Source organism: Phocoena phocoena, chromosome 7 (genome assembly GCF_963924675.1).
Source record: "Phocoena phocoena chromosome 7, mPhoPho1.1, whole genome shotgun sequence".
NCBI classification, from domain to species: domain Eukaryota; kingdom Metazoa; phylum Chordata; class Mammalia; order Artiodactyla; family Phocoenidae; genus Phocoena; species Phocoena phocoena.
This window is the reverse complement of record NC_089225.1, coordinates 54,518,625-54,546,423: the sequence shown is the minus strand read 5'-3', so window position 1 is coordinate 54,546,423 and position 27,799 is coordinate 54,518,625. Positions and strand designations below refer to the sequence as shown.

Genomic DNA, 27,799 nt, shown 5'->3' with positions numbered 1-27,799 from the left:
CTCAGTAGTTGTGGCACGCGGGCTCAGTAGTTGTGGCTTGCCGGCTCTAGAGCGCAGGCTCAGTAGTTGTGGCACATGGGCTTAGTTGCTCCACGGCATGTGGGATCTTCCCGGACTAGGGCTCGAACCTGTGTCCCCTGCATTGGTAGGTGGATTCTTAACCACTGCACCACCAGGGAAGTCCTGCTATTATTAACTTTTAATTTTTTAGACAAAAAAGAATATGAATACTCGTTTTTAATATTTTCTACCCCAGTCAATCACCTGTGCACCCCTGAAGATCCCTGAGTTAAAAAACCATTTGCTTGAGGTTTTTTAGCAAGTAACTGATGAAGGTGATACTGTGGTCTAAGTCTCTCAGTTTGGTCCTATGTTTTCCCACGTTTTTTTTTCCTTTCTTGCTGTAGAAAGGGCTAATTTCCTTCGTGAAATAAGTTGCTTTGGGGAGAAAGTCACTATATCTGGCACATGGTTGATATCTAATAAGTATTTGTTAAATGACTTTGCAGTCACACCATCAAGAACACAATTAACCCCCAAAACAACTAAGCTTCCGCTTTTGTTCAAGCACTTCATGGTTCCTGGTATTGGAAACTGCTGTTTCCTTGCTTTAAAATAAACATCCTTGAGCATGTGATTAGAATCAGACTAAAAACTACCTTATCCATATTTAACCCACTACTACCAACATGTGTATAACACAGGTGTTTTTCTATTAAATTGTTCTCTGGATGTCATCAGGGAGTACATCAATACAATCACCAGGAGATGATATTTTGCCAGAGTAAATTTATCCCTGGTACAATGGCTCCAAAGACAAAATTCCGTGGGACACAGGTATTTTTGTAGCAAGCCCAGATCATCAGTAGCCCAGCTTTCCCCACGCGCAGGCCCAGCAGCCATGGCTCACGGGCCCAGCCGCTCCGCGGCATGTGGGATCTTCCCAGACCGGGGCACGAACCCATGTCCCCTGAATCGGCAGGTGGACTTTCAACCACTGCGCCACCAGGGAAGCCCTCCCCAGAGAATTTTAACTCAGGTTAAATTCTAGCTTTCTTACAAAGCTCTAAGAAAGCCTAGCTTACCCTCCTTCATCAGAGCTTACCCTCCTTCTCTATACCTCCTTCTCTATCTCTCAGTTAGGCACCCAAACATTTAGCACTAAATGTATGCTGCCTTTTCCCCAAACCCAGGCCCTATTTGGAGTCTACTTACAGAGTCCAAGAGAGGTATTGGGTAAGTGGTACAGTAGGTATAACGTCTCTTCCTCCTTTTCTCCCTGGGTTTCCTGCAACAAACAGGAGTGAGGCCAGGCTGTTATTTGCAGCGGCCCCATGTTTCACTCCAAGTGAGGCTTGCATGCTCTTCTCTCACTTCTCTCCATTTGGCTTCATTGAGGCCTGCTGTATCTGGGGCCTGCTGTGTTGACTCACCAAAGCGGGTCTGCGTATCACAGAAGGATTGCCTCACTTTCTGATCTGTCCTCCTAGGGGATAATTATGAATCATCACATTCGCCAGTCTTAAGCCTGTTCACCCCTTATTGATAACTTCTCCAGAGCTGGAACTGTGTTATCTTCATCCCTAAGTTCTTACTTGAAGTGAGAACAAATTCTTTTAACTAACATTTACTGAAGATTTTTATTCAGATTAACTGTTGTACTGAATACATTTAACATTTAAATTTGCCTATATCCTGTCTTCTTAGGCCCACTCTCATGTTTGTCTCCCTCCCCTCCTCTGCCTGGCCCTTAAGGACTATTCCTATATAAATGAAATTATCTCTTTACTACAATACTGTGTTATATTCTCATTTTATGAAATCTTCTAAAAATCTGAATGTTAACTTTAAAAAAACATGTAATATTCTCAATTAAGGACGAATACTTGGAGAAATGAAAACTTCCATTTTAAAAAAGTTTTAAGAATAATGTCAAGGGATTCCTAAGATATTTAAAAATATTAACAAATAATTATAACATTTTATGTTATGTAAGTTTTGTTAGACCAAGATCACAAGAAAAACCAGGACAAAATTTTCTTTTTCAAAAAATTGTGGCTGCAAATCTACATTGTCTTTGGATATGTAGAAGCCCTGCTGAACTAAATTGTATGTTTCTTTCATTTGGTAAAGATTTTTGCTATTTTTTCCTTTTCAAGTGGACTTTCAAGTTATTTTATTCTCAGATTTTGAACTTCACATTGTTCTTTTGAGTAAAATGCACAGAAGGACTGCATCAGGGAGATGACAAATTAATTTAAATAGTATCAGTATGATTTAATTATCTTAGGTTTTGCTTTGCTTTCCGTTAAATAAAATAAATTAGATAATATGTTTAAATGCTAAATGACAATTTTATTTACTGTTGGGAGACTTAATTGTATGTGAGTCCATATCTAAGCACAAATGAAAATTGCACAGTTATATGTTTAGTACATTACAACATGTTATCCATTTATTAAAGGTAGATAAATACTTACCTAAATCATCATTGTGACAGATAAGAATAATAGCTGTAATTTGAAAGGTCATTCTTTGGTGATACTTTATTTTTATGCTATCTAGTTCATATATATTTCTCATTGGGGTTATATAGAGTTGAGATTTTTAAAAAGATAGCCATAAACTTTTTATCTCTTACCAGGCTTGGGTTAAGAAGGGGTTAAGGCATTCCTAGGTATGATATCAATATGCCACAGGAAATTCTTACCCTGCTCCAGTGTCCTAAAATATTCCAATGTAGGAGGAAGACTTCATAAATTAGAGTCTTTGTATAAATATAGCAATGATGCTATAGAAATTGGAGTTAGAATGGGTTTTGGTAGATGATTTCACATTGGGTGGGCCTAAAGGAATCTTCACTAGAGGGCTCAAAAGACATGTTCTCTGAAATATCTGCACAATTAACAATTATATGTATAGACTCCCTGCAAACTGGAATGATTGCAGTTAATGGAAAAAGTCAAGCATAATACTCAATTTTTAATGGAAAAGGGAGGAAATGAAAGATCACACTCCGTTTAGTCTTCTTTGAAATACTATGATGTTGATCTTTGAAAAACAACAACAACCAAAAGACAAGAAAACATGATTTATAAGTCCACAGAGGGTGGCCAAGTATCCATTGTCTAACATGGATTTGTGAAAAGCAATCTTGCTAAATAAACTTATTTTACTTCTTAAAACAAATAAATGGCAAAAAGAAGTATGTATAATAGTATGTTTGATTAGATACATGATCATTGCTGACCTTATGCAAATTGTGTTTTAGAGAAAATTCAGTTATCTGCTCCTGGCTTTGTTTAATGTATTCAGATTACTCATACAATTGTACTTGCTATATATGTACAGTTTCAAGTTCTGACTCATTCACTTAACATTATATCATAAATTGCATACTACTCTTACTTTTATGTGACCAAGTTACTAAGGAATCTGAACTTCATGGGGATATAAACATAAAATGTTGTATTTTTCCTCTAGTCACTGATCCCACTGTACTATGTTGAATACCCTTTCCCCCAGGCAGATTCCATAGTTTTCTGCTCTTTTAAGTTACTCAAAGTCTAGCCTGGCCTAGTTTAAAACTTTGGTGTCTTAACCACCCCCCGCACTGTGGGCCAGACTTGTAGCCACAGGGGATGTGAAATGAGGAAGGGAATATAACCAATTTTTCACTCGTTCTCCCTCGTCAAGCCCCTAAAGATTGGGCTGGGGAGAGTGTGGTTCTAGGATATATTTTCCTCTTTCTTTTTCAAGGCTAATTCCTCTGGTATTGGGGGCTAGAAGTAGGAATAGAGGAGAAATCAATCTTGCTCTCTGTCTTGGTCATCTCTGCTTCTCCGGCTGACGTTGACTGCTCTCAATGCTCTTACTGCCTCTCCCGTAGCACACATTCTTAATTCCTTCAGTGAGCAGAAAGGGGCCTCCGTATTGTACCAATTCCCTGATAAGGAAACTCCGGCACCTTGCTGCTGTTATTTACTTTGTTAGTAAGTCCTCCCTTTTGGGTGGAACACTGCAAAAGCAATTCAAGCACTAATATCTTCCTGGGGTCACTTGACCTACAAGAAATTCACGTATCACCTCTTGTGTGCAACCAATGTCCCCAATGCAATGGACACACATAGTTTTATCAGCTATCATATCATCATAGGATAATGAAATTTAAAATGTTAGCTAGTGCCAATGCTCTTCATATAAGGTGGGGGTGGGATGGGGAGTGGTAATGATATAAAGTATAGCTGCTATTGAACCCCCATTCCGTAGGTGGCCTTGAGGCCTAAGTTGATAATCATAACTTCATTTTTCAACCCTTCATTGCATGTCCTATTATCCCTCTAAGCTCCTTGACTGGATCTGATTCTTTATCTAGTCCAGTGCCTAAACCTTAATTCCCAAATGATCTGAATCCACTATGGGCTTATCTTTGGACTTATCTTATATTGGCTATCTTTACTGAGTTGCCTCAGTTGGGTTTCAGACATAGTCATTCTTGCCCTATTGTATAGCAGCAACTGAGTTTCCCTTTGATGATCAGGATTAATCACCACATGGCTACAGCGACCCTTTCCTGTTTTTTTTTTGCATTACGCGGGCCTCTCACTGTTGTGGCCTCTCCCATTGCGGAGCACAGGCTCCAGACGCGCAGGCTCAGCAGCCATGGCTCATGAGCCCAGCTGCTTCGCGGCATGTGGGATCTTCCTGGACCGGGGCACGAACCCGTGTCCCCTGCATCGGCAGGCGGACTCTCAACCACTGCACCACCAGGGAAGCCCCCTTTCCTGTTTTTAATTCTACAGCTCCAGAAGCTGAGAATAGCCAGTGGGCAGTTTCAGTTTCCAATTCATCTGAACCTTGATGGTGTTTCCTGATGGAAGCATTCCTCCCGCGGATATAGGACCTCAAAAACCATGAGCCCAAGGTTGTTGGGAAGAAAGGCAAAAATTTTTTCAGTGGGTTACTCGGTATGATAGTGAGAGGGCAATTTTACTTCCTCTTTTAGTACATGGATTTGTGTGTTCCAGCTACAGGAGATCCTCTTTTTGTCTCCAATGTTCTGATATTTTATAATGTGCCTTGGTATTGAACCTTTTTCATTCATTGTTCTGGATACACAGAGGATACTTTGAAACTCAAAACTCATCCTTTGGGTTTGGAAAATTCTTATTTTTATTTGATAATTTCTTCCCCATAATTTAAAATCTCTATTTTCTCTGGAGATCCTAGTAGTCAACTATTAGGCCCCCTGGTTTAGTTCTCTATATTTAAATATTTTTCTCCCATTCTTTGTGCATTGCCCTATTTTCTGAGAGATTTTCACAACATTTTTATTACAATCCTTTTACTAACCATTTTATTACCACTTCCTAGCTGTATAACATTGGGAAAGTTGCTTAATATCTCAGTCTGTTTCCTCATCTTTGAAATGGAGATAATAGCATGAAATAACCATACTTCACAGGGTTTTTCTGAGGATAGAGTCATAAAAAGTGCTTAGAATATTGTCTGACACATAGTAAGTACTCTATAATAAATATTAGTTAATATTAGGTATTCACCAGTATCTTGTGAATTTGGTTAGTGTAAGTGATCTTTGGCCCATTTAGAAGATAATTTCTAACCAGATCCTGATCTTGGTGACTTTACCACATTAGGACTTTTTTGAGAGGACCAAACAGTTGGCCTTTGGCAATCATGCCTCTCTATCTCATTATGTCCTTCAAATGCAACAATTTTTAAAGTCCTTCTCCATTTTTGCCTGTCTCTGTATCTGTGCTTACATGGGTATATTTTGTAATGTAAAATTACATATAATATCTTGTAAGAAACTCTTATTCTTATAAAGGGAAATGATGGAGGGAAACATGATAATTCATGAAGATGGTCTGCCCCAGAAGTGTGCATTTATTCTTTTATTAAGCATCTTTATTTAACACTGCTATGTGTCTAGCACTGTGCTACTTGCTAGGGATACAGAGATTTTTGTTTTATCTTTTTCTTAATTACTTGTATTGAGCTAGAATCTACTATGCTTGAGAATCTATGTGAGTTCACAGTCTATAGCAGCATTTTTTTCCCCATTAGTGAGCCTTTTCATTGTTGTGCGTTTTTTTTGTTTTTAATTGCGGGTCCCTTAGTGGTTCTGCTTCCAAGAGTGGCAGTGACCAGGGGAAAAGGGGAGGGAAACCAGGCGGCGCAGGGAGGGAGGGGTCATCTCCACAACATTCCATTTATACACAGAACTAAACAGATAAGCACAGAGTCACTATTGCGGTTAGAAGTTGGCATCATGGAAAAAGGGAGGAACAAGTGGGGAACTGGGGTGTTGTTAAAAAAATACAGGTCCCCCCCACAAACAGGGGTTCCTGGGGGGAGCTTGGTCTGTTTCAACCCAAGAGGAATCAGAAGATCAAAAGCAATTTGGGGGCTTCCCTGGTGGCGCAGTGGTTGAGAGTCCGCCTACCGATGCCCGAGACGCGGGTTCGTGCCCCGGTCCGGGAAGATCCCACATGCCGCGGAGAGGCTGGGCCCGTGAGCCATGGCCGCTGAGCCTGTGCGTCCGAAGCCTGTGCTCCGCAACGGGAGAGGCCCGCATACCGCAAAAAAAAAAAAAAAAAAAAATTGGTCTGGGAAGGCCAGAACCGTCAGGGATGGAGGGAGGAGGAGGAGGAGGAAGGTCCAGGGGGTGGGGAGGCTGTTTGGTAACTGGGGTGAAGGGACTGCCCTCCCCCTGCTGGGATCCCCCCAGCCCCTCCTGTCTGGCAGGAAGGGGGCAGCCTGCAACTCCCACGGGCAGGTCTGGGGCTGCCAGATGCTCCAAGCAGGGGGCTGGAGGGGGCTCACAAAGGCTTGCCCTCCAGGGAGATGACGGTGCTGCCCCCCAGCTTCTCTGCCAGGGTGCAGCGGTCCTTGGCCTCCTCATAGCAGTTTGCTTGCAATTCATGCTTGATCCCCATCAGCTTCCTCTTGATGGCGTCCGTGGAGCTGGCATAGATCATTTTGCTCTTAAGGGGTGCACACTCAGGGCCCCAGAAGGTGAACACCAGCTCCTCCTTCTTGCTCTCCTTGGTCTCATAGGTTGCGTCATAGAGGGCGTAGCGGCAGTCCTTGTCTGGCAGCCTCTTGACAAATGTGGCGTAGGGGTCGTCTAGAGTCTGACCCACATCACCTACCAGGATCTCCTTGCTCTCCTCCAGGATGATGTTCTTCTTGTCCTCGCTCAGGCAGAAGAGCACCGCCTTCTTGCGCTTCTTCTCCTCTGGTGTTGATGACTTACGCACCTTCATGTCATCGAACGCTTTGATGGCCCCATCAGAGACAGCCACACCAGAGGCCATGTTTCTAGAAGAGAAAAGGAGAGAGCAAGGAGAGCCAGAAAAGACAAGAGCCGCTACTGCAGCATTTTTAAAGCATGGGTCATGAAATCAATTCAGAATGTGGAAAACAGAATTAGAAAAAAAAAAAAAAAAGAATAGTACAGAATAGTAAATACCAGAGTATGTTGCATGTAATAAAGTTCAATATTGCTTCATGAAGTTTTTACTTCAGTGTGTACTGGGGTTGTGATAAAAATGTAATTTTTACTATTTAGGTCTGGGGCAATAAAGTTTGAAAGCCACCAGTGGAAAAGACAATGTGATTTATCACAATGTGATAAATATGATGGTGAGGTCTATGATGGGTGAAAAAGGGGAGTTAAGGATTGTTTCCTGGAGGAAGAGATTCTTGATCTGTATCTTAAAGGATAGGCCAATTGTAATAAATGTGGAGTAAAATATCTCCAGTAAAGGAAATAGCATAAAAGCTCAAAAATCTTTGTGACTAAAGGAACAAGTATAGTAGTAAGATATAAGTAAGAGGAAGGGGCTGGATCAGGAAGCTTCTATTCTTTGTCAAACTGAGGGGCTTGGATTTTATATTGAAGTCGCTAGAGAGCCACTGAAGGATGGGGAAGTGACAAAATTTAGTATCTGTTTTATATCGAGCAATTGACAGCACCGTGGAGAATGGATTTGAGGATAGTGACAGGAGGCAGAAAGTGGAGAACTGGAGGCGTGGGAAAGCAATTAGGAGGCATAATGAAGGCCATTATAATCAAAAGAAGAGATTTTAAAAAGCCTGAAGAGGATGGAAAACACAGGACTGGGTAGCTATCTGGATGTGAGGGGTAAGGAAGAGTCTGATACCCAGCTTTCTCGCTTGAGCCACTAAGACAATGGTAATGGTCTTTACTTAGGAAATATAACAGGACTAATGGCTAGTGGTTGAGCAACCAGGTAAGAATAATCAATAAATATTTAAGGGGCTTCTCTGGTGGCGCAGTGGTTGAGAGTCCGCCTGCTGATGCAGGGGACACGGGTTCATGCCCCGGTCTGGGAAGATCCCACATGCCGCGGAGCGGCTGGGCCTGTGAGCCATGGCCGCTGAGCCTGTGCGTCCGGAGCCTGTGCTCCGCAACGGGAGAGGCCACAACAGTGAGAGGCCTGCGTACCGCAAAATAAATAAATAAATAAATAAATAAATAAACATTTAAGTCGTACTTACATAGTTAATGTCAAGCATTTAGATAAGTGTTAGGGCCGAGGGTGTGGATGAAGGAGGAAGGATAGGGTAATAAGATATACCCTGGAAGAAAAAGAGAAATCATGAATTCAAGAAGTGGCAAATTATGGTTTCCGTGAAACCTTCTGTATATCACCCAGCTTGAACTGATTTTTTCTTTTTCTAAACCTGTATTGCATAAATTTGCCACACAGTTAAGTATATGCATTGTTAATTAATGGTTTTACCTATGTTTTGTCTTAATACGTTGTAAGATCTTTATGGAGAGGAATAATTATGTTCCCTTCATATTTCCTGCTTATGGATATCAATAATAAGCCAACACTCTGTCTAAGAGATGGAGTAGAACTTCATAGCCATTTAGAATTCCATATGATGAAATGTCCTTTCATCCCTTAATGGTGCTCTAGTAAGTTTGAACAAAAGGGGATTTGTCTCATCTACTACTGAGCAGTTTCTTCTCTGTGATCCATGTCCCCTCTTTACCACCCAGTATGCCTTGGGTTATACTCACTTGGCTGCTGTTCCCTACCTAGGACTCTGAGCCTACTGTCTTTGATGAAATGATGTTGCTGCTACTGCCATATGGATCTCAGTGAAGGCGTGATATGAGGAAGGCTACACTTCCCATTACTGCGCCTTAATTTTCCATCCACACCATCAACACAAAACTAGTTCACATAAAATGCTTTATTGAGGGGCTGGGGATGATTAAAGGAAGTATAATTGCTGACTATTTTATTACCCATCCTCATCCTGAACTGTCCAGGTAAGCCCATCCATCCATCCAGGCTGATGGAAGAACAGGATAAGCAATGTTTTCTGGGGCTTCTTTCCAAGTAGTAAAAGTGAGAGATAATACAGGCAAGACCATGTACATCTGGTACTCCATGATTTCTTCCCATGCTGACTTGACCAGAATCATGGAAGAAGCAGCAGGTCAGCATTACCCAGAAGCTTCCTCAAAAGCACAAAATATAGTTAACCCCCCCCCTTTTTTTGGTATTTTGGCCGCACCACGCAGCATGTAGGATGGTTCCCCAAACCCAGGCCTCCACAGTGAAAGTGCTGAATCCTAACCACTAGGCCACCAGGGAACCCCCTAGTTAAGCTTTTTATACATAAGTTATTCTTATCCATTGTTACATCTTTTGAAGTACAAAGACCTTATACCATGGTGAAGACCTCATAATTATTTATTTCATTTTCATGTAGTTTTTTCTTATATTGTCATTACCTTAAGGTGCTAGATATACTATTGTCAGGGCTACTGGGAATGGAAAGTGCAGAATACTACTCTGACTGAGACCTTTTAACAGTTCTTAGTCAAGTTCCTTCTGTGTTCTCAGCTTCTGACCTTTTCCAATCAAAAGAATGCCAATCATTCCACAATTCTGCCCACTTTTCCTCCTTGATTTGTCTCTTTCCACAAGGTCTAACTGTCCTCAAGTTTTAGCTCTTTCACGTTGTTTCTCCAGAACTTTCTAACTTAAATTTCCTGATTATTCTTCTGGTCAGTACAATTTTATGCTGATCAATACTACATTGCATTACATTATTTCTTTTTTTTTTTTTTTTTTTTTTGCGGTACGCGGGCCTCTCACTGCTGTGGCCCCTCCTGTTGCGGAGCACAGGCTCCGGACGTGCAGGCTCAGCGGCATGTGGGATCTTCCCGGACCGGGGCACGAACCCGTGTCCCCTGCATTGGCAGGCGGACTCTCAACCACTGTGCCACCAGGGAAGCCCCTACATTATTTCTTTATAGCAATTCTTCAGAAGGAGTTTCTTCCTGGGCATACCCTGGTTCCTAGCTTCCTTGTCTTGAGATTTGTGGCCCTCTCTTCCTTAAGGAGTCCTTTTTTTAGGTCTCCCACTACAAACCTGCCCTCCCTTTTTTTGAAACTCCCTTATCACTGGGGTTGATTTCACCCTAGGATAAGTTCTCCTTCCCCCAACAGGGCAGTCCAAGGACACAATGACCCGTTGCAGGATATTTCCCACCAAAGTCTTGAGTTTCTCAGCCTAGATTTACACTCTAGGTGCATTTCAACAGGAGAGTTCCAGGGCAGGCTTCAGATTCCAAGTCTGGTACTTTCCAAGGTTTCTGTCAGTATGTTGTGCAAATATACCTCCACATTCTTCCTCTAATTTTCCTATGGGTAACTTAGACCAAACAGACACATAGACACAAACACACGCAACTCCCAAGGACATATAATTACTGTCTGAATCCATGTTAAGGAAAACATTTTTCTTCCTCAATGCAATATAGTCTTCATAGATTTCGCTGCCCATACTAGAGATATATTATTTGTCAAACAGTTTCAGTTTCTTTTCCCTACCCTGCAACAATGCACAGAGACCTGTCAGTGTTTAAGAAACAAGGTCCATTACAATTTCTGGCCAAATAACAGAATTACATAACTGGATAGCCATCTTCAGTATCAAAAGACCCAGCACGATTTTCCCCAGCATTTTATTATGAAAATTTTCAAAAGTATACAAAAGTTGAAAGAATTTTAACAGTGAATTCCTAAATACCACCCCCACCCCAGGTTAGGTATAACATATCTATCTATCTATCTATCTATCCATCCATCCATTGTCTTATTTCTTTTATGTATTTCAAAGTAAATTTAATATACCAGTACTCTTCTCCTTAAATACTTCATGTCATTACGTACCTAGTTCAATATTTATTTACAGATTTTTTTTCTTTTGAGGAAAAATTGACACACAATGAAATGTATAAACCTTAAGTGTACATTCCCTAAATTTTGGAAAATACATACACCTGTAACCGAAGCCCCTAGCAAGACATAGACGATTACTATTACTCCAGATAGTTCCCTCATGCCTCTTTCCAGTCAGTTCCTCTCCCTAAGCAACCATGGTTCTGCTTTTTCCCACCATGGATTAGTTTTGTTTGTTCTAGAACTTCACATAAATGTAATCACATAGTATATGCTCTTTTGTATATGATTCCATGTAAGGCTTCTTTCATTTAGCATGATACTTTTAAGATTCATCCATGTCATTGTGTGTATCAGTAGTTTGCTCTCTTTTACTGCTGAATAGTATTCCATTCTGTGAATATATCATAGTTTGTTTATCCAGTCTCCTATTGATGGACGACTGGGCTTTTCCAGTTTTTGGCATTTATTTATTTATTTAAATATTTATTTATTTTGTTGCACCAGGTCTTAATTGTGGTAGGCGGGCTCCTTAGTTGCGGCTCGCTGGCTCCTTAGTTGCGGCACATGGGCTCCTTCGTTGCAGCAGGCGGGCTCCTTAGTTGTGGCTCCCAGCCTCCTTAGTTGCGGCACGCGGCTCTGTAGTTGTGGCGTGCGAACTCTTAGTTGCTGCATGCATGTGGGATCTAGTTCCCTGACCAGGGATCGGACCCAGGCCCCCTGCATTGGGAGCTCAGAGTCTTATCCACTGAGCCACCAGGGAAGTCTGAAGTTTTTGGCTTTTATGAATAAAGTGGTTGTGAACATTCTTGACCAAGTCTTTTTATCCACACATATTTTCATTTCTCTTGGGTAAACACTGAAAGGTAGAACTGCTGATTCATAGTGTAGGTATATGTTTAATTTTATAAAAGCCTGCTCAATCTTTTCCCAAAGTGGCTATATTATTTACACTTCCACCACAGTGCACGAGAGCTCTGGTTGCTCCACATCCTTGCCAGAATCTGGTGTTTTAGTCTTTTTAATTTTAGCCATTCTAGCAGGTATGTAGTACTATCTTTTTACTGTGATTTAATTTGCATTTCCCTGATGACTAATGATGTTGTGCAGTTTTTCATGTGCATATTAGCAATTTGTATATCTTCTTTTGTGAAGTGTTTGTGTCTTTTGCCCATTTTTAAACTAGGCTGTTCATTTACCATTGAGTTTTAGGAGTTCTTTATATCTTGGATATCAGTCCTTTGTTTTATATATGTTTGCTAGTTTTTCTCCTAGATGTGGCTTGCCTATTTCTTTTCTTTTTCTTTTTTTGTTTTTGTCCTATTAATTTTCTTAATGCTGTCTTTTGATAAGTAGAAATTTTTGAGTTTAGTGAAATCTAATTTATCAATTTCTTAATTTATGGTTATTGACTTTTATGTTCTGACTAAAACACCTTTATCTAACTCTGAGTCATGAAGATATTCTTTAATGTTTTCTACTAAAAGCTTTATGATTTTAGCTTTTGCATTTAGGTCTATGATTCATCTCAAATTTATTTTAGTATATGTTTTGAGGTAGAGGTTGAAGTTTCTCTATTTTCCCACATGGATATCTAGCTAGTCGTGTCATTTGTTGAAAAGACTCGTTGCCCCATTAGATTGCATTGGCACCTTTGTTAGAAATCAAATGACTTTATAATTTTTGAACTATTTCTGAGCTCTCTATTCTGTTCCATTGATCTATTTATCAATCCTTTTGCCAGCCAGTACCATACTATATTGATTTCTTTAGCTTTATACTAAATCTTGAAGCCAGGTAGTGTAAGTTCTCCAACTTCGTTCTTTTTCAAGTTTGCTTTGGATATTCTGGGGTCTTTGTTTTTCTCCCAGCACAATTTTAAAAAAAATTTATCTATTTTTGGAGGCGTTAGGTCCCTGCTGCTGCACGCGGGCCCTGCCCTGCCACTGCGAGCTCTGCCCTGCCACTGCGAGCTGGGGGCCCACCCCCTGCCACGGCGAACAGGCCCCTCACCGCGGCGGCCCCTCCCGTCGCGGAGCACGGGCTCCCGGCGCGGGGATTGTGGCCCACGGGCACAGCAGCCGCGGCTCGCGGGCTCCAGAGAGCAGGCTCCACAGAATGTGGGATCTTCCCGGACCAGGGCCCGAACCCTCGTCCCCTGCATTGGCAGGTGGACTCCCAATCACTGCGCCACCAGGGAAGCCCCACAATTTTTAAAGTGGAAATTTTTTCTTTACTTTGGATCAGACCCAAAGCATCCTTCCTTACTGACCTTTGAGTGGAAGGGAGGCAAACACCAGATCCAAGTAAATCCCCAGAGGAGGGGAGGGGTGAGCGGCTGAGGGACTGGGCAGGATGTTTGCTCTTCCAGTTATATACTTGTGATTGGAATGGGAATATGTGACAAACCACAGAGTTTTTACCCAATTATTACCTAAAGCTGCCTTGGCCTTTGGCATATACAAAGGTTTTGGTATCATTCTTTCAGCTTTATTCATTGAAAAAATGAATAGTAGCTGTTGCCGCAATAAAATATTCTCCATACTTTGGGAATCATGCTATTTATTTTTCTTATATTTCCTATAGCTGCAACAGCAAGTTTAGTACCAACACAAGGCACTTAATAAATGTTTGTTAACTAAAATAACCAAATCATCACATTAGAGTGTTCAAAGAAGCATTAAAGCTCACCTAGTTCAATCCTCCATCTGATCATAAGGTTTCCCACTAAATACCAGCTTGTACATGACTAATACAGTAATAGGGCACAGCCTTCAACATCTAGAGCAGCTCATTCCATGAATCCCTTACAAAATCTATTGAAGAGAAAACTGGCTGTTACTGCCTCCACAAGGGAATAAAGAAGACTGTGGTCCCAAACTAAGATCACTGTTATCTGCATTGCATAATTTATAGGACTTAGAGTCAGACTGTGAGGAAGAGCAGTTTAGGAAGATGCAATTGCAAGCGTACAGCTATTTCATCTGATTTCTGATATGCTACTCTTCCCTCTCCACCAAAATGAGAATTTATTTCAATTAGCACCAATGTTCCTACACGGAGTATAATACTTGTACAGTATAGAGAAGTCCTAAAATGTGTCATTTATCTAGTATCTAACCATAAGTGGCTTGGGTTGAAATAATAATTTCTGATTTATTGATTTCCAGGTCAGCCTACCAACTGAAACATAATTTGCTCAGACTTGGACACTTAACCCTTCATACTTCTGCCCAGTCTACCCGTGCCGTTTCCTCATAAAGACTCTTAGCAAGGAAAACGTTAAAAGCACAACTTTTAAAGTTTGTAGGTTTTGCAATATTTCAATAAAATATAAAGAACCATTTTATACTTCTAGACGTAGGCTCAAACCAATCTACACTTAAATTTCCAGATGTTCAAATATCTTTGTGTGTATGTGCCATTTATTTCATTATGCTATTTATTTCAAATATGTTAAGTGAGCATCTTGATGTGGGGATGGCATAAATGCCAGCTTATTCCTTATCATAGTGATGGTGTATGTACCCTTAATCTAGGAGGAACCCCACTCCTGGTTTAATTAGTCAGTGATATCCTAATGCTCTACTACATGTTTGTACATCACCTTGATTTAGTTCTTGCAAGATGGCATCCGTTGTAGCTGTGTGGGATATGGAAATGGGAACAAAAATGTATCCATGTCAGTAAAATAATCAGAGGGAGCTAGAATATAAACAGAAAGAACATGTTATTAAAGATAGAAGGAGGGCCAGGAGTTGTGGCAGAACAGGCTCATTGGAAATTGCCTCTTGTTTTAATAACTACATTTTAGTTTATTAGGGCGTTAGGCATTAGGATAATTCCAACTTTCACCCACAAAGTTAATGCAATGTCAGCTGCCTGGGAGTTGGAGACATATTTCTGTGGATTTGTCTAGTAAGCCCATACTTCGTTTTTGCATCTGGGGGTAATATATTATTTTCATGGGCAAGGACTTCACAAGCAGATTTAAATTTCCAGCTCAGTCAAGCTTCATATTAAATATTTTATGAAACCAGCTCTAAAAAGTGACTATTAATGACAGTACCTTTGCAGCTAGTCTCTTAGCCTTTAACTTCCAATTTCACTTTCTGAAATGTCATTCTTTTTAGACTCAGTTATCAAGTTTTCAACTTATAGTTGTGCCAAGGTGTTAAAATTATTTCTTGTTTACAAATATCATTTGCAGTCTAAAGAAAGTTATAAATTTCTATACTGGCATTCTATTTTTAAAAATTATAAAAAGTTTTGAATTATTTCTACTTCCTTTTCCCAAATATTTTGTGAATCTTATTTGACAGGTTTGTCTTTTGTTATTCCATTAACTAATAAGTTTTCCCTCAACCCTGATCATCTACAATTCAGGAAAAAGTAAGTTGTAGTTTGTTTTAACAACGAATAATACTATTAGCGAATCATCATAACAGAACGACAGATTTCAAAGTTTTTCAGGGCAGAAGCTCTAACTCATAGGCTTTTGTATTCATTTCCATACTTAGTTCATCCCACAGTACATACTTTTAATACTTTTGTTCAATTTATTGTTTGTTATATTTGGATAGATGAAAAACCTAGCAAAATTCACCTTTTTTTTCTTTTGTCTGTGCTGGGTCTTTGTAGTGGCACGTGGCACATGGGCTACTCTATTTCTGTTGCACGGGCTTCTCTAGTCGTGGCACGTGGGCTCAGTAGTTGTGGCATGAGGGCTCTCTAGCTGTGGCACATGGGCTCAGTAGTTGCGGCGCACAGGCTTAGTTGCCCTGCAGCATGTGGGATCTTAGTTCCCTGACCAGGGATTGAACCCGCATCTGCTGCGTTGGAAGGCGGATTCTTAATCACTGGACCACCAGGGAAGTCCCAAAATTCACCTTTATTTAGGGTAGCTGAGCTCTCCTAACTTCTCTTTATTTAGGGTAGCTGGCAGCCTTAGTTTTAAATTATTATATCATCTCCATTGCAACTAGATTGGCATCAGTGAAACTCTAGAGCTTGCTCAAAGATCAGCTATTTTTTATTCAAGAAAATTATTTTTGTGGCCTGGTGCCTGCCTATACCTATGAATTATTGTGGTGGGTTCTGTCTAAATGTAGTGTTGTCTTCCTCTCTACAAGTGGCCAGTCTGTCCCTAAATTTCACTCCAACGGTACGGATTTGGTCAACAACAATGTGTTCCAATAGAAAATAATCCCTTCATTTTAAATAAATGCCTTCCTTTCTCTTAAGTACTTTTATTCAAACTAAGGGATTTTGGGCTACAAACAGACATCCTTCCCTTGAAAAGTAGCATAAAATAAACAACTTGAGATTCCTACTTAGAGAAACTTCATAAAATAAGAGAGCAGAGTATCAGGGACATTAGGTGCTGGTAAAACAAAATATGAATTTGTAAATCTTTATGTCCAATTACATTGTTAAAAGAACTTTGAACGGACTGAAGAAAGAGATGTGATGGTGGCAGACAGTTAAAGCAACTGCAGCAGAAAAGCTCACTTTAGGAGTATTAGTAATATATCATTCCTTATCAACAGTTTCCATTTGCCAGTCCACTTGCCTCATTTCTACAATATTAACTTGGATACTTAACACAAATATTATGATTAGTGAGACTGGAGAAAAGGGAAGCCTCCTGTGAGATTCAACACTGGAAATGGAAAAGAGGGTGGAGAGGGATTATAGTGCTAAATGAGATAAGCTAAACCTTGGAGTTGTTAGACTTTTTTTTAAACAGGAAGCTTGCTTGGTTTAAAAACACAAACAATCAACCAACAAAAAAAATACACTTACGTTTGGGGTTGTGGGGAAGCACTGACCATCTGTAAACTCCTAGACAGTAAGGGCTATATGTTATTAATCTTTGTATTCTTTATAAGCAGGACTGTATCTGGCATATAATAGATGCCCAGCAAACATTTGTTGAATGACTCAATATTTGGCTCAATATAGTCATAATGGCAAGACTCAGTTTGAGAGACATTATTTTGGTTCAAAGTAGAGCTACCCTTTCTTAGACAGGGCTGGAAATGTTTATGTAGAGGCAAGTTGAGCCAGGATTCAGTGCCAGCCCTGTCAAATGGATTTTTCCCCCCCTTGGCATTTGTGCCCCACCTCATGCACAAAGGATTTGGGTGATTAGGAATGTGGAGTCTACTAATAAAGCTTTATAACAGTACACGAAGCACAAGTATATTAAGCGTATTCATCGCATGCCAATTTAAGGACCTATTTCTCAAGTTATGTTTACTTAGGCTTTCCCCAGAGTGAGTGGTTCCCAATCTGTTTTATTGTCAGTATTTCCCTTTAGTTGTCATCAATTCATTTGCTGTTATTCTTTTAAACGGAACATGTTCTTTGATCCTTCAAAATCTTGCTCAATCTAGGCCCCAAGTGTTGCTCTAAGTCTCAGGAGAAAACGACTTTGGCTGGAGTCGGCTCCCAAAGCCACACCCACTAAGAGGCCTTAAGAGACCTGGGGCTTTCCTGGCGGCTGCTCAGCTGCCCGCAACCAAGCAGCACGCCGGAATCCCACGGCTTGGTCCTCCAGTCTCCCAGGCGGGAGGCACGTCCCCCTCCGCCCCGCGGGCCAGCTCTTTCTGGCCGGGACGCCGAGCCCCCTGCCGGCCCCGCCCGTCCCGGGCTCATTTGCATAGAGGCGCGCGCGACGCCGGCGAGCGAGCGGGAGGGAGGGCGGGCGCGGCCAGGAAGGCGGCGCGCGCGTGCCCTGACAGCTCGGCCCTGCTCGCTCACTCGCTCGTCCCCGGCTTCTGAGCACAGCATGGCGGTCAAGGTGACTCTAACTCTCTGCTGCTGCCTTTATTTCATAAGAGACATTCCGGGGACCGTGCCTGCAACCCCTCACCTCTTCCTATTTACTTCTTTGCCTGATTGTTAGATAGCGTGTCCTGGGGCTCCAGGGAGAGCCGTGCGGGGCTTGGACCGGAGGGAGAGGATGCCCGGCCGGGGGAGGGGAAGGAGGAGGGATTTTGAGTTGGAGGGGCTTGTAAGGACCACAGGTCGATGAAGGAAGCGTAGTATCCAGCCCTGGGTACATGGAATTGTGAGCCAGGGGTTGGAGGGCATCAGAAAGGGAGTGGGAGGAAGTGGCATATATAGACGGGGATGCCTAAGGCATCTGTGTACCGCGGTGGGGGAGGGGGTGAGTAATTGAGTATTTTGGGGCCTCTGGAGCCGGGGGCAGTGGTTGGCATTTGAGCTGCAGGTGGCAGGATGGCTAAAGTATTTAGAAACGTTGCAGCGGTTTTCATGATTTTAGGTTGGGTGGAGAAAGAGAGGGGCGTGGAGATAATTATATTCTGGATTGCTTTCCACGGGAAGAAAGGCCAGTAGGCCATGCGATTAATTTGGGAGTTTCAACTTTCCTGTTGTCTCTACTAGCCTTAATGGCCTCTTGATTTGAAGGTGGGTGGTTGCCAAATGTGTTGCTGGTGGATGTGGAGTAAGGTAGGGGATTGATCCTCATGGCCTTCCCTTTCCAGTCCAGGGGAAATCTATGTGGTAGATTTGCTATATTTTAGGCTCTTCACACCTGTCTTTCCACCCTGTGGTCACAGAGCTCCAATTTGACAGTTGTTATCAGTATTAGTGCTTTGGTTTGTTTTAATCTAAATGCCCTTATAAAAGATAAGAGCATTGATTGCTGGCATTTGTGAACTGTAATCTCAAGAGATTGCCTGGTCTCTAGTGAAGCATTAACTGGCTTTTTTTTTTTCTTACAGGTGCAGACAACCAAGCGAGGTGATCCTCAGGAGTTAAGAAACATATTCCTACAGGTAAATTAGCTTATGGGCTGTGCGTTTTCTTGGTGGGGGAGATATAAGTCTAGTACTTTTTAGGCCTTAACTTTCAGGAATGTTCTATTTTCATGCATTCTTAAGAATTTGACAATAGATAATATAGATTATAAGTCTCTTATTACGTTTTTATAAAAAGATTTCCCTCACATTTTTTAACATGACTTAAGACATGTAAAAAACACTAAAAAGGATTTCCATCTTCTCTTAACCATTGTGACCAAAATAAAATTTCAAAATGTATTGACACTCTTGTGCAATTGATAGGTATGATGATTAAAATTCTTTTTTCCTTGAAAGCTGTGTGCTTATAAAGTTTTCCTACTTCTAAGCAACTGTGTAATTTGTTACAGAGATAAGAATATTATAGCTGTTCTTAATTTGTGTGTGTTTTCTCCCTCTGTTTATTTATATTATGTCCATGGGCATTGGGGGTTGTTACTGTTTGGGATTCTTGCAAGGATCCACCTTCACTTCTGCTAAGTTTTTAGGATCAGTGACTTGCTGTAGACGTCTAAAAAATTGGCTTAGTTTTGCTTTCTTTTCTTAAATTTCAAAAGTTCTGCGTGCAGGAAATTGTACCTAAGTACATATAAAGGGAGACAAGCTAAGGTGTTCTACCAACTGTTGTGTTTTTCTCTGAAATCTTCTTTTAAGAACTTTCTATTCTGGACATGGTTCTCGTGTAGAAACTTTGACCTTGGGCAGGTCCCTGCTGGGTATTAGTTTCCTCTGTAAAATGAGAGGTGATCTCCAAGGTTCTTTCCAACTGCAAAAGTCTATGATTCTATATTAGGAACAGACTCTAACATATACAGATCAGCCTGGAATAGATGACATTTTTATCTGAGACATGTGAGTTGCTTAAGCTATTGTTGGGGAGCACGCTTCACAGATGACCAATTAGTGAAAATGAGAATCTTAAATTTTATAAAATCTGTTGAAGGGAAGCGTCATTTCCAGAACAAAAGTAATTGTGATAGAAATGCTCTATTTATGGTTCAAAACCTTTATTCCTCACAGTTGTTCTTGAAAATAACCAAAAATATATCAGTGTTAACCACACCATGTACTCAATTGTTTTATGAGGAGTTCATGTGATATAGTTCATTTTATTTTCTAAATTAAGTAGGCATGGAAGAACTCATTTGAAAATGCTGCAGGAGGTGATGAACAGAGCACTGACCCAGGTGTTAGGAACACTGGGTTCAGTTGCCAGCCCTGCCTCTATCTGGTTGTGGTACCTGTAAGCTAATTATCTGGCTTTCCTGGGCTTCATCTTCTCATGTGGGATTCAGTGGGCCATAAGGGAATGTGAACTGAAGTCCTTTCAGCTTTAAAAATCCTATGGAAAAAATCTGTGATTCTGTATGGATTTGGTTTTTGGGGAGAGGGGAGAATGCAAATACAGAGAGAGCTGGGACTGTGCCTAGCTTTTTGAAAACTTTTAAATCTTATCTTTTTACACATTATTTTGATGATGCCCTTATTTTTTATACTGAAACTTTGTGGAATTTATAATTGCATGTTTAGCACTAACTGTAAAGCACTGACCCAAGAGTTATTGGTAAGAGACAGAGGAGATAACTTACCGTCAAGTAGCTGAAGCAGCTTTAGTTGAATCAGTTTGAGGGCAGTTAGCAAGTAACATAAATTTTAAAATTTCTGTCTGAAATACTTCAAACTATAGTTACTTGAAGCTGTAGGACATTATTTAGAAAGTTTTGTTTTAGATACATATGGTTTATAAATATTTTAGAGGTAATAGGCAAAAATACATACTAACTATGCATTTCTTTATAACTTAATGTTGCTACATATATTTACTGAGGATTATTTGTGTGCCATGTATGCAGTTGTATTTAGTTTAGTATATTGAATAATTACAGGGGAGGATTGAGCCAAGACTTGAATGGTAATGGACATGTGACAAGCTCCTCTTTGAGACGGTCCATCTCCCACAGTTTTTGGTAGAGGGAGTCAAGAATAATGAAGGCAAATGCATAGCCTCTGGTATGACAGTCAAGTTGGTTTGTCCAGATAATTGTGGTCATGTGATAATAATGACAGTGGCTATCATTTACTGATCATTCTGTAGTATGCTGGGTATTGACCTAGTCCTTTAAGGGTATTATATTAATTTTCTTTAAAAAAAATTCTTAATTGACATGTAGTTGATTTACAATATTTCAGGTAAGGGTATTTTATTAATTTTCATAACAACCTTAGGAGATAGCATTGTTGTCCCTGTTAAACAGATGAAGTTAATTGGCTTGGTTAATGTTACTTAGCTCATAAGTGGTAGAGATTTGGATTCAAATCAAACTATAGAATCCATCTTCTTAACCCTTATACTCTGCCACTTGTGGGATCTTGAAATGGGATGACTTTTGAAAGCTAGAGGTATGTAAGGGTCTAACAGCAGCTGTGTTTTTTAAGAAGTTAAAGAAAAAAAATCCGGTTACTTAGGTGATGAAAAAAAGTACCTTTACACTGTGACTACCTAGAACATTTGCCCAAGGAGTTTAGATTTGCAACAGTAGGAAGGCACTGTTGGTTTCTGAGTGGGCAAACTGAAGTGGTGAATTCTGGCAGCTCTTTGTGTATGTTGGATAAAGTATGGAGAGGTTGGAAGTAGGTAGAGAGATCAGTTAAGAGGCTATTGAAATAATTCATGTTGGAGATAATGACCAGGAGTGGCTGATGGCTGAGGAAATGGAATGGAAAGACAATACCAGGGACTTTGGAAGGGATGAATCAATTGAATTTGGTATTAAATGTGAAAGTAAAGGAAGGAGTAGTGAATCTGGCATTTTTAGAATAGATGTTAATTTATAAGGCATCTATTTTGGGAATTTGGGGGGGCGCGGTTTGAAGTTTGGTTGCTAAATAAATGTGTCCCAGTAAGTAAAAATCAGATACAGGGGCTTCCCTGGTGGCGCAGTGGTTGAGAGTCTGCCTGCCGATGCAGGGGACACGGGTTCGTGCCCCGGTCCAGGAAGATCCCACATGCCGTGGAGCGGCTGGGCCCGTGAGCCATGGCCGCTGAGCCTGCGCATCCGGAGCCTGTGCTCCACAACGGGAGAGGCCACAATAATGAGAGGCCTGTGTAGCGCAAAAAAAAGTCAGATACAAATTTGTGCAGGTGGTAGATGAATCCTTGGGTTAGGGGGATTACTTATAAAATAAACAAGACAGGGAATAAGGGACTGATTTATAAGTGATATCCTCAATTGAAGTGGAAGGAGGAGGAGGGGAACTAGGGAGAATGATCCCATGGGAGTTTAGAGTTTCACAAAAAGGGTATAGTCAAAGACTAAAATCTAGATTATTCTGTTATTAGTATAATTTGGTTTTGGTAGGATTTGGGGGTCACTTGAGTTCAGGGTCATTTGAGCTACTTAAAAGAGAAGATTTAATTTTGAATTTTAGAATGCAGTTGGAAGCTCTCTTTTGTAAAATTTAGATCTGTGGCATTAACTGTCTAAATTCACGAATAGTCGGTGTGGCTCAAAAAATCATTTGTTTTGTAAACAGCAAAATATTCCTGTTTGAAAGTGCTGTTGTATCTATGTTTAATGGAATGATGTGTGCAAGTTCATGAGAGTAAAGCATTATGGTTCTGAGTATAGAGAAATAGGTTTATTTTGTCTGTGTTCATTGTTTCTCAAATTTTGATGAGCTATGTTTTCTATTAATTAAAAAAGAACAATAATATTCACTAGGATTCTGCTTTTTCCTGTCACCCAAGTTCATAAAATTGGAGCAAAGCTATGAATTCTTATGTGTTAGACTGCTATAATTTTACAACCATCTGTCAAACTAATATTTTACTGTTGCTACCCTTACAACTGTCATTTCTTGATTTATGCCTTCTTTTACCTCTCTCACCCACACACTATCATTTAACCAAATTTGCTACATCAGAGGTATACAGTAGCAAAAGGAGACAATAGAAACAATGAAGAGGGAGGTGAGGTGAGGACAACAGGAATGTCACAGGCTGTTTGTTATAAGCCTGACGAATTTCAAAATGAAGAGTTAATCTGGTTTGGTCTGTGCTTTGTGGCAAAGTAGGTTTATCAAAAAACTGTTTTAAGGGACTTCCCTGGCTGTCCAGTGGTTAGGACTTGGCGCTTTCACTGCTGTGGCCCCTGGTTCAATCCCTGGTTGGGAACTAAGATCCTGCAAGCTGCACGGTGGGGCCGAAAAAAACAAACCAGAACAAAACAAAAAACTGTTTTAAGTGAATGATTTTTCAAGATCTCTGTTTTTTTTTTTAATAGATTTATTTATTTTATTTTATTTACTTTTGGCTGCGTTGGATCTTCGTTGCTGTGCACGGGCTTTCTCTAGTTGTGGCGAGCAGGGGCTACTCTTCGTTTTGTTGCGCGGGCTTCTCATCGCGGTGGCTTCTCTTGTTGCGGAGCACGGGCTCTAGGTGCGCGGTCTCAGTAGTTGTGGCACGTGGGCTCAGTAGTTGTGGCTTGTGGGCTCTAGAGCACAGGCTCAGTAGTTGTGGCACACAGGCATGCTCCACAGCACGTTGGATCTTCCCGGACCAGGGCTCGAACCCGTGTCCCCTGCATTGGCAGGCGGATTCTTAACTACTGCACCACCAGGGAAGCCCTCTGTCTTTTTTTTAGTTGATAGATTTTCTGTTGTTCATTTACCGATGTATTCTGTGATAAAAGCAATACATGTTGAGACTGTACCGTTATATATGCTAGACCAAAAATGTATGGCAATGTAGAAACCAAATATTATTTTGATCCTGTTCTTTTTTCATTATCACCAATGTAACAATGAAGATCATATCCCATATAAAATTATGAAAATGCATTTTTTCTATCTTGTTTATTTTACATTAGAAAGTAGGTATAGAAGATGCTGCTGCTAATGTAAAGCAAAGAGTGATTCTTCCTTAGGGTTTTTATGATAGCATATAAATTTTTGATTGAAAGAAATGTGCTTTATTCAGTAAATATTTGTTTACATATTATGTATTTATTTACTTTTGGCAGTAACCTGTGGCTGAGAAGGGAATTAAGCAGGGCTTTTAGCAGGAGACTTTTCTATTTTGTTGAAATATGAGTTAGGACTCTGTTTTCCAAAGTGTAGAATGTGTACCACAATATTACAGTTCTAATAAGATTATCAAGTATTGAAAGATGATAACACCTACTGAGGCCAAATGTGGAAAAGAAAGGTGCTCTCATACTGCATTTGTGGAAACAAAGACTCTTTGCAAAGCAGTTGGCAATGGTTTAAAATAAAAAGATACCACTTAAACAAGCAGTCCTACTTTTGGGATATTTATCCCAGAGAAATAAAAATACTCATAAGAATATATATGTACAAAGTTGTTAGTGGCAGCACTCAATTGTCCCTCAAAAAATAGAAAAAAAAGGGGGGGGGGACAAAATAAATGCTATCAAAGGGAAGCAGTAGAAAAATTATGAAATAACCATAACATGGAAAATTATGCAGACACGAGAAAGAATGAGTTAGGCTTATTCCAGCTGATTTAGAGGGATTTCCAATGTACTATAAATGAGGAAAGAAAGATGTAAAAAAGTTTATGTAGAATGATTCTACTTTTCTAAACATTACTTCATATATGTTGTATGTATATTTAAACATATATATGTTTGATATAATTTACTGGGCATTAAGAAAGGTATGGAAGGATAGATAATGTTAACTTGGTTGGGGAAAGAATTCGGGGGAAATAAAAACAAAATTTCAATGTATATGTATTAAATTTTGAGCAAGTGAATAATTTAAGAAGAACTTAGTAATTCAGAACCTGAAGTTAAAAAAGGACTTTGCAGTGTAAATTGGGTTGTAGAACCCAGTAAGAGACACACAGAAGGAGATCTATAGTTTCCTTAGCCACACTGATTAACAGGTTTTCACCAGTTTTTCAGACTATAGGAATTGAAGATGATAACATTTATCTTTAGTTTATAAAGTATTTGCCGTAAACTATGTAGAGTTCTTATTAATAAAAAAGTGTTAGGCATTAAGGGCATACTAGCAACATAGTGAAGACTTTATCCTTGAATCAGCTAGACAGATTAAAAAATAATTGAAAAGATGAAAAAATGTGTTATTAAATGCCATCTATGTTCTACTACCAATGAATACATTTTTAATTGTCTTCTATGTGTTAGGCCAGTCATATGTGTGGTTCTACCTTTGTAGATAAGATAGAGGAGTTTAGTGAAGGTAGGACCTCACATTCTAGGTAGGGGTGAGACAGACAATAACAAAGCCCACACACTGAGAAACAAATAAACAAACCAAAACCAGCTACAGATTGTGACAAGTCCAATAAATGGAATGATGGAAAAGGTGATTGTTTTTCAAGATGGTGGCTAGCGAAGGCCCCTGAGGACGTGATATTAGGGCTGAACACTGAAAGGTAGGTATAGAGAGTTCCGCAAGTGCAAGGGCCTAGATGTTGATGGGGTTTGGTATGTTCAACAAACAAAAATGAGGCCAGTGTGCCTGAAGCATCAGTGAGTGAAGGGGTGCGTGGCCAGTAAGAGATGAGGCTGAAGGAGCCCCACCAAGCAGGGCCTTGTTTGTAGGCCGTGAAGAAGAGTTTGGATTCTTCTTATAAAGAGTGTCATGGAAACCGCTGAAGGTCCTTCACCTTGGAAGTGGAATGATTCAATTTATATTTTAAATACATTGTATTTAGATAGATCATATTGAAATGTAAGCTTTCTCATACATTTCTGTACTTTCTTGTGGATGACTGCCTTGAGTAGACTGTGATTCTTTCAGTTTAATTTCCTCCTGTCCACAGCATTCTTAGAATATCTTGAGCTGGGCCTTGGTTGACTCCTTTTCATCCAGGAGGCAACAGAGTGTAGCTGGAACCTACATGGGCTTTGTAATCTAACCAGAACTTGAATCCTTATTTGATCCCTTTTTGCTATATGACCTTAGGTGTTTACATTACTTTTGGAGTCTGTTTCCTCATCTGTCTAAGAAAGAGTAACCATATCTAGCATGTAGGGATGTTATGAAGATAAATAAGGTAATGTGTAAATAGTGCCTGACACATGGAGAATCTAGTAAAGCTTAGTTCTTTGTCCCCTTCCTTTTCTTCTGAGGTGAGGACTTTTCTTTCCTGAAAAGGATCTCAGTCCCTTGTGTTCCCCAGGTAACTGTGCTGGACCTATAAAGTGACTAAGATGCTAGTAAGTGTTTATGATTATGTACATTTAATCAGTTAATTACTCACATTCTTTTTTTTTTGGATGTGTTGGGTCTTCGTTGTGGTGTGCAGGCTTTTCATTGCGGTGGCTTTTTTTTTGTTGCGGAGCACATGCTCTAGGTGCGCCGGCTTCAGTAGTTGTAGCGCACAGACTTAGTTCCTCCACGGCCTGTGGGATTCCCAGACCAGGGCTCGAACCCATGTCCCCTGCATTGGCAGGCGGATTCTTAACCACTGCACCGCCAGGGAAGTCCTACTCATATTCTTGAGATATAAATCTGAAGATCTTCACAAATCCCCACATTCAGAAATACCACCGTAAAAGGTAATTTCTCACAAGTCTGTAGGTTCTGAGAAGGGGTAGAGCCATGGTCTTAAGACTGGGAGACTGTGGAAGATATATGCAGAGTTTTCTTTTGAACCTTCAGTTGTTCTTTCTGAATCAGAGAAGGAAAAATAGTCCAACCAAGAAATAACAAGACACAGATGTGAAAGAGAGACTTGTAATTCATTCTTTATGTGTGTAATTTTTAAAAAATCATCATCTCCCTGTTCTGTCCAGCTCTCTTTTACTTAGTGCTGCTGAAATTTCTGAAACATCGTTCACTGAAACCAGTGCCATGGCCAGTATTGGGCTTCTAGAACTGTGCTATTGTTTGCTTCCTATTATGTCTTAGGCAATGTTTTAAGTGTTTTATACAAATCATATGTAATCCTCAGAACAACTCTATAAGGTAGGTGCCATTAATATTCCCATTTTATAGATGAGAAAACTGAGCCCCAGAACAGTTAAGCAACCTCTTCAAGGTTGTATGGTAAATGGAAGAGACTTGCTTTATGTACGTTAATACAACATGCCTTTTTTACTTAATATTGTAGGGCAATACAGGTATGGTAGTAAGTGTAGAATCATCTCGTTTTTTTGTAACCTTTTAAAAAGTCTTTTTTATTATGGAAAATTTCAAACATATATGAATTTAAAGAAGGTAGCATAATGAATTGCTATGTACCCATCACTGATCTTCACCAACTATCATAGCTAATTTTGCTTCATCTATATTGCAGCTGCACTGGATTATTCTGAAGCAATTCCCAGACATCTTATCACTGCATGCATAAATACTTTAGTGTCTGTCTCTAAAAGATGATGACTCTGAAAAGCCAACCAAACCACAATACGTTGTCACACCTAAAATTTTTCCTTAACCACATGGATTTCCATTCACGTTGAAATTTCCATGCTTGTTTCATTTTTTTTTAAGATAACTTTTTTTTTTTAATTTTAATTTTTGGCTGCATTGGGTCTTCGTTGCTGCCGCGTGGGATTTCTCTAGTTGTGGCGAGCGGAGGCTGCTCTTCGTTGCAGTGCGCGGGCTTCTCATTGCGGTGGCTTCTCTTGTTGCAGAGCACAGGCTCTAGGTGAGCGGGCTTCAGTAGTTGTGGCACACAGGCTTCAGTAGTTGTGGCTCACAGGCTCTAGA

The 27,799-nt window shown here is 40.2% G+C and overlaps 1 protein-coding gene and 1 pseudogene across 2 annotated transcripts in view; one reads left to right on the top strand and one right to left on the bottom strand.

Annotated features, from left to right (window-relative positions):
- Positions 1–6,842: 6,842 nt before the first annotated feature.
- On the bottom strand, positions 6,843–7,340 carry LOC136125973 (cofilin-1 pseudogene; annotated as a pseudogene).
- A 10,652-nt stretch (positions 7,341–17,992) lies between these two features.
- The window catches only part of SLC25A12 (solute carrier family 25 member 12), a 90,839-nt gene continuing 81,032 nt past the window's right edge, over positions 17,993–27,799 (top strand). Inside the window, exons 1-2 of one of the 2 annotated variants that reach the window (XM_065880327.1) lie at positions 17,993–18,063; positions 19,019–19,066. In XM_065880327.1, the coding sequence (XP_065736399.1) occupies positions 18,052–18,063; positions 19,019–19,066 (60 nt within the window). In that variant the 5' untranslated portion in view covers positions 17,993–18,051. Of the gene's footprint in view, positions 18,064–19,012; positions 19,067–27,799 lie in introns of both variants that reach the window. The other variant, XM_065880326.1, reaches the window with a different exon arrangement.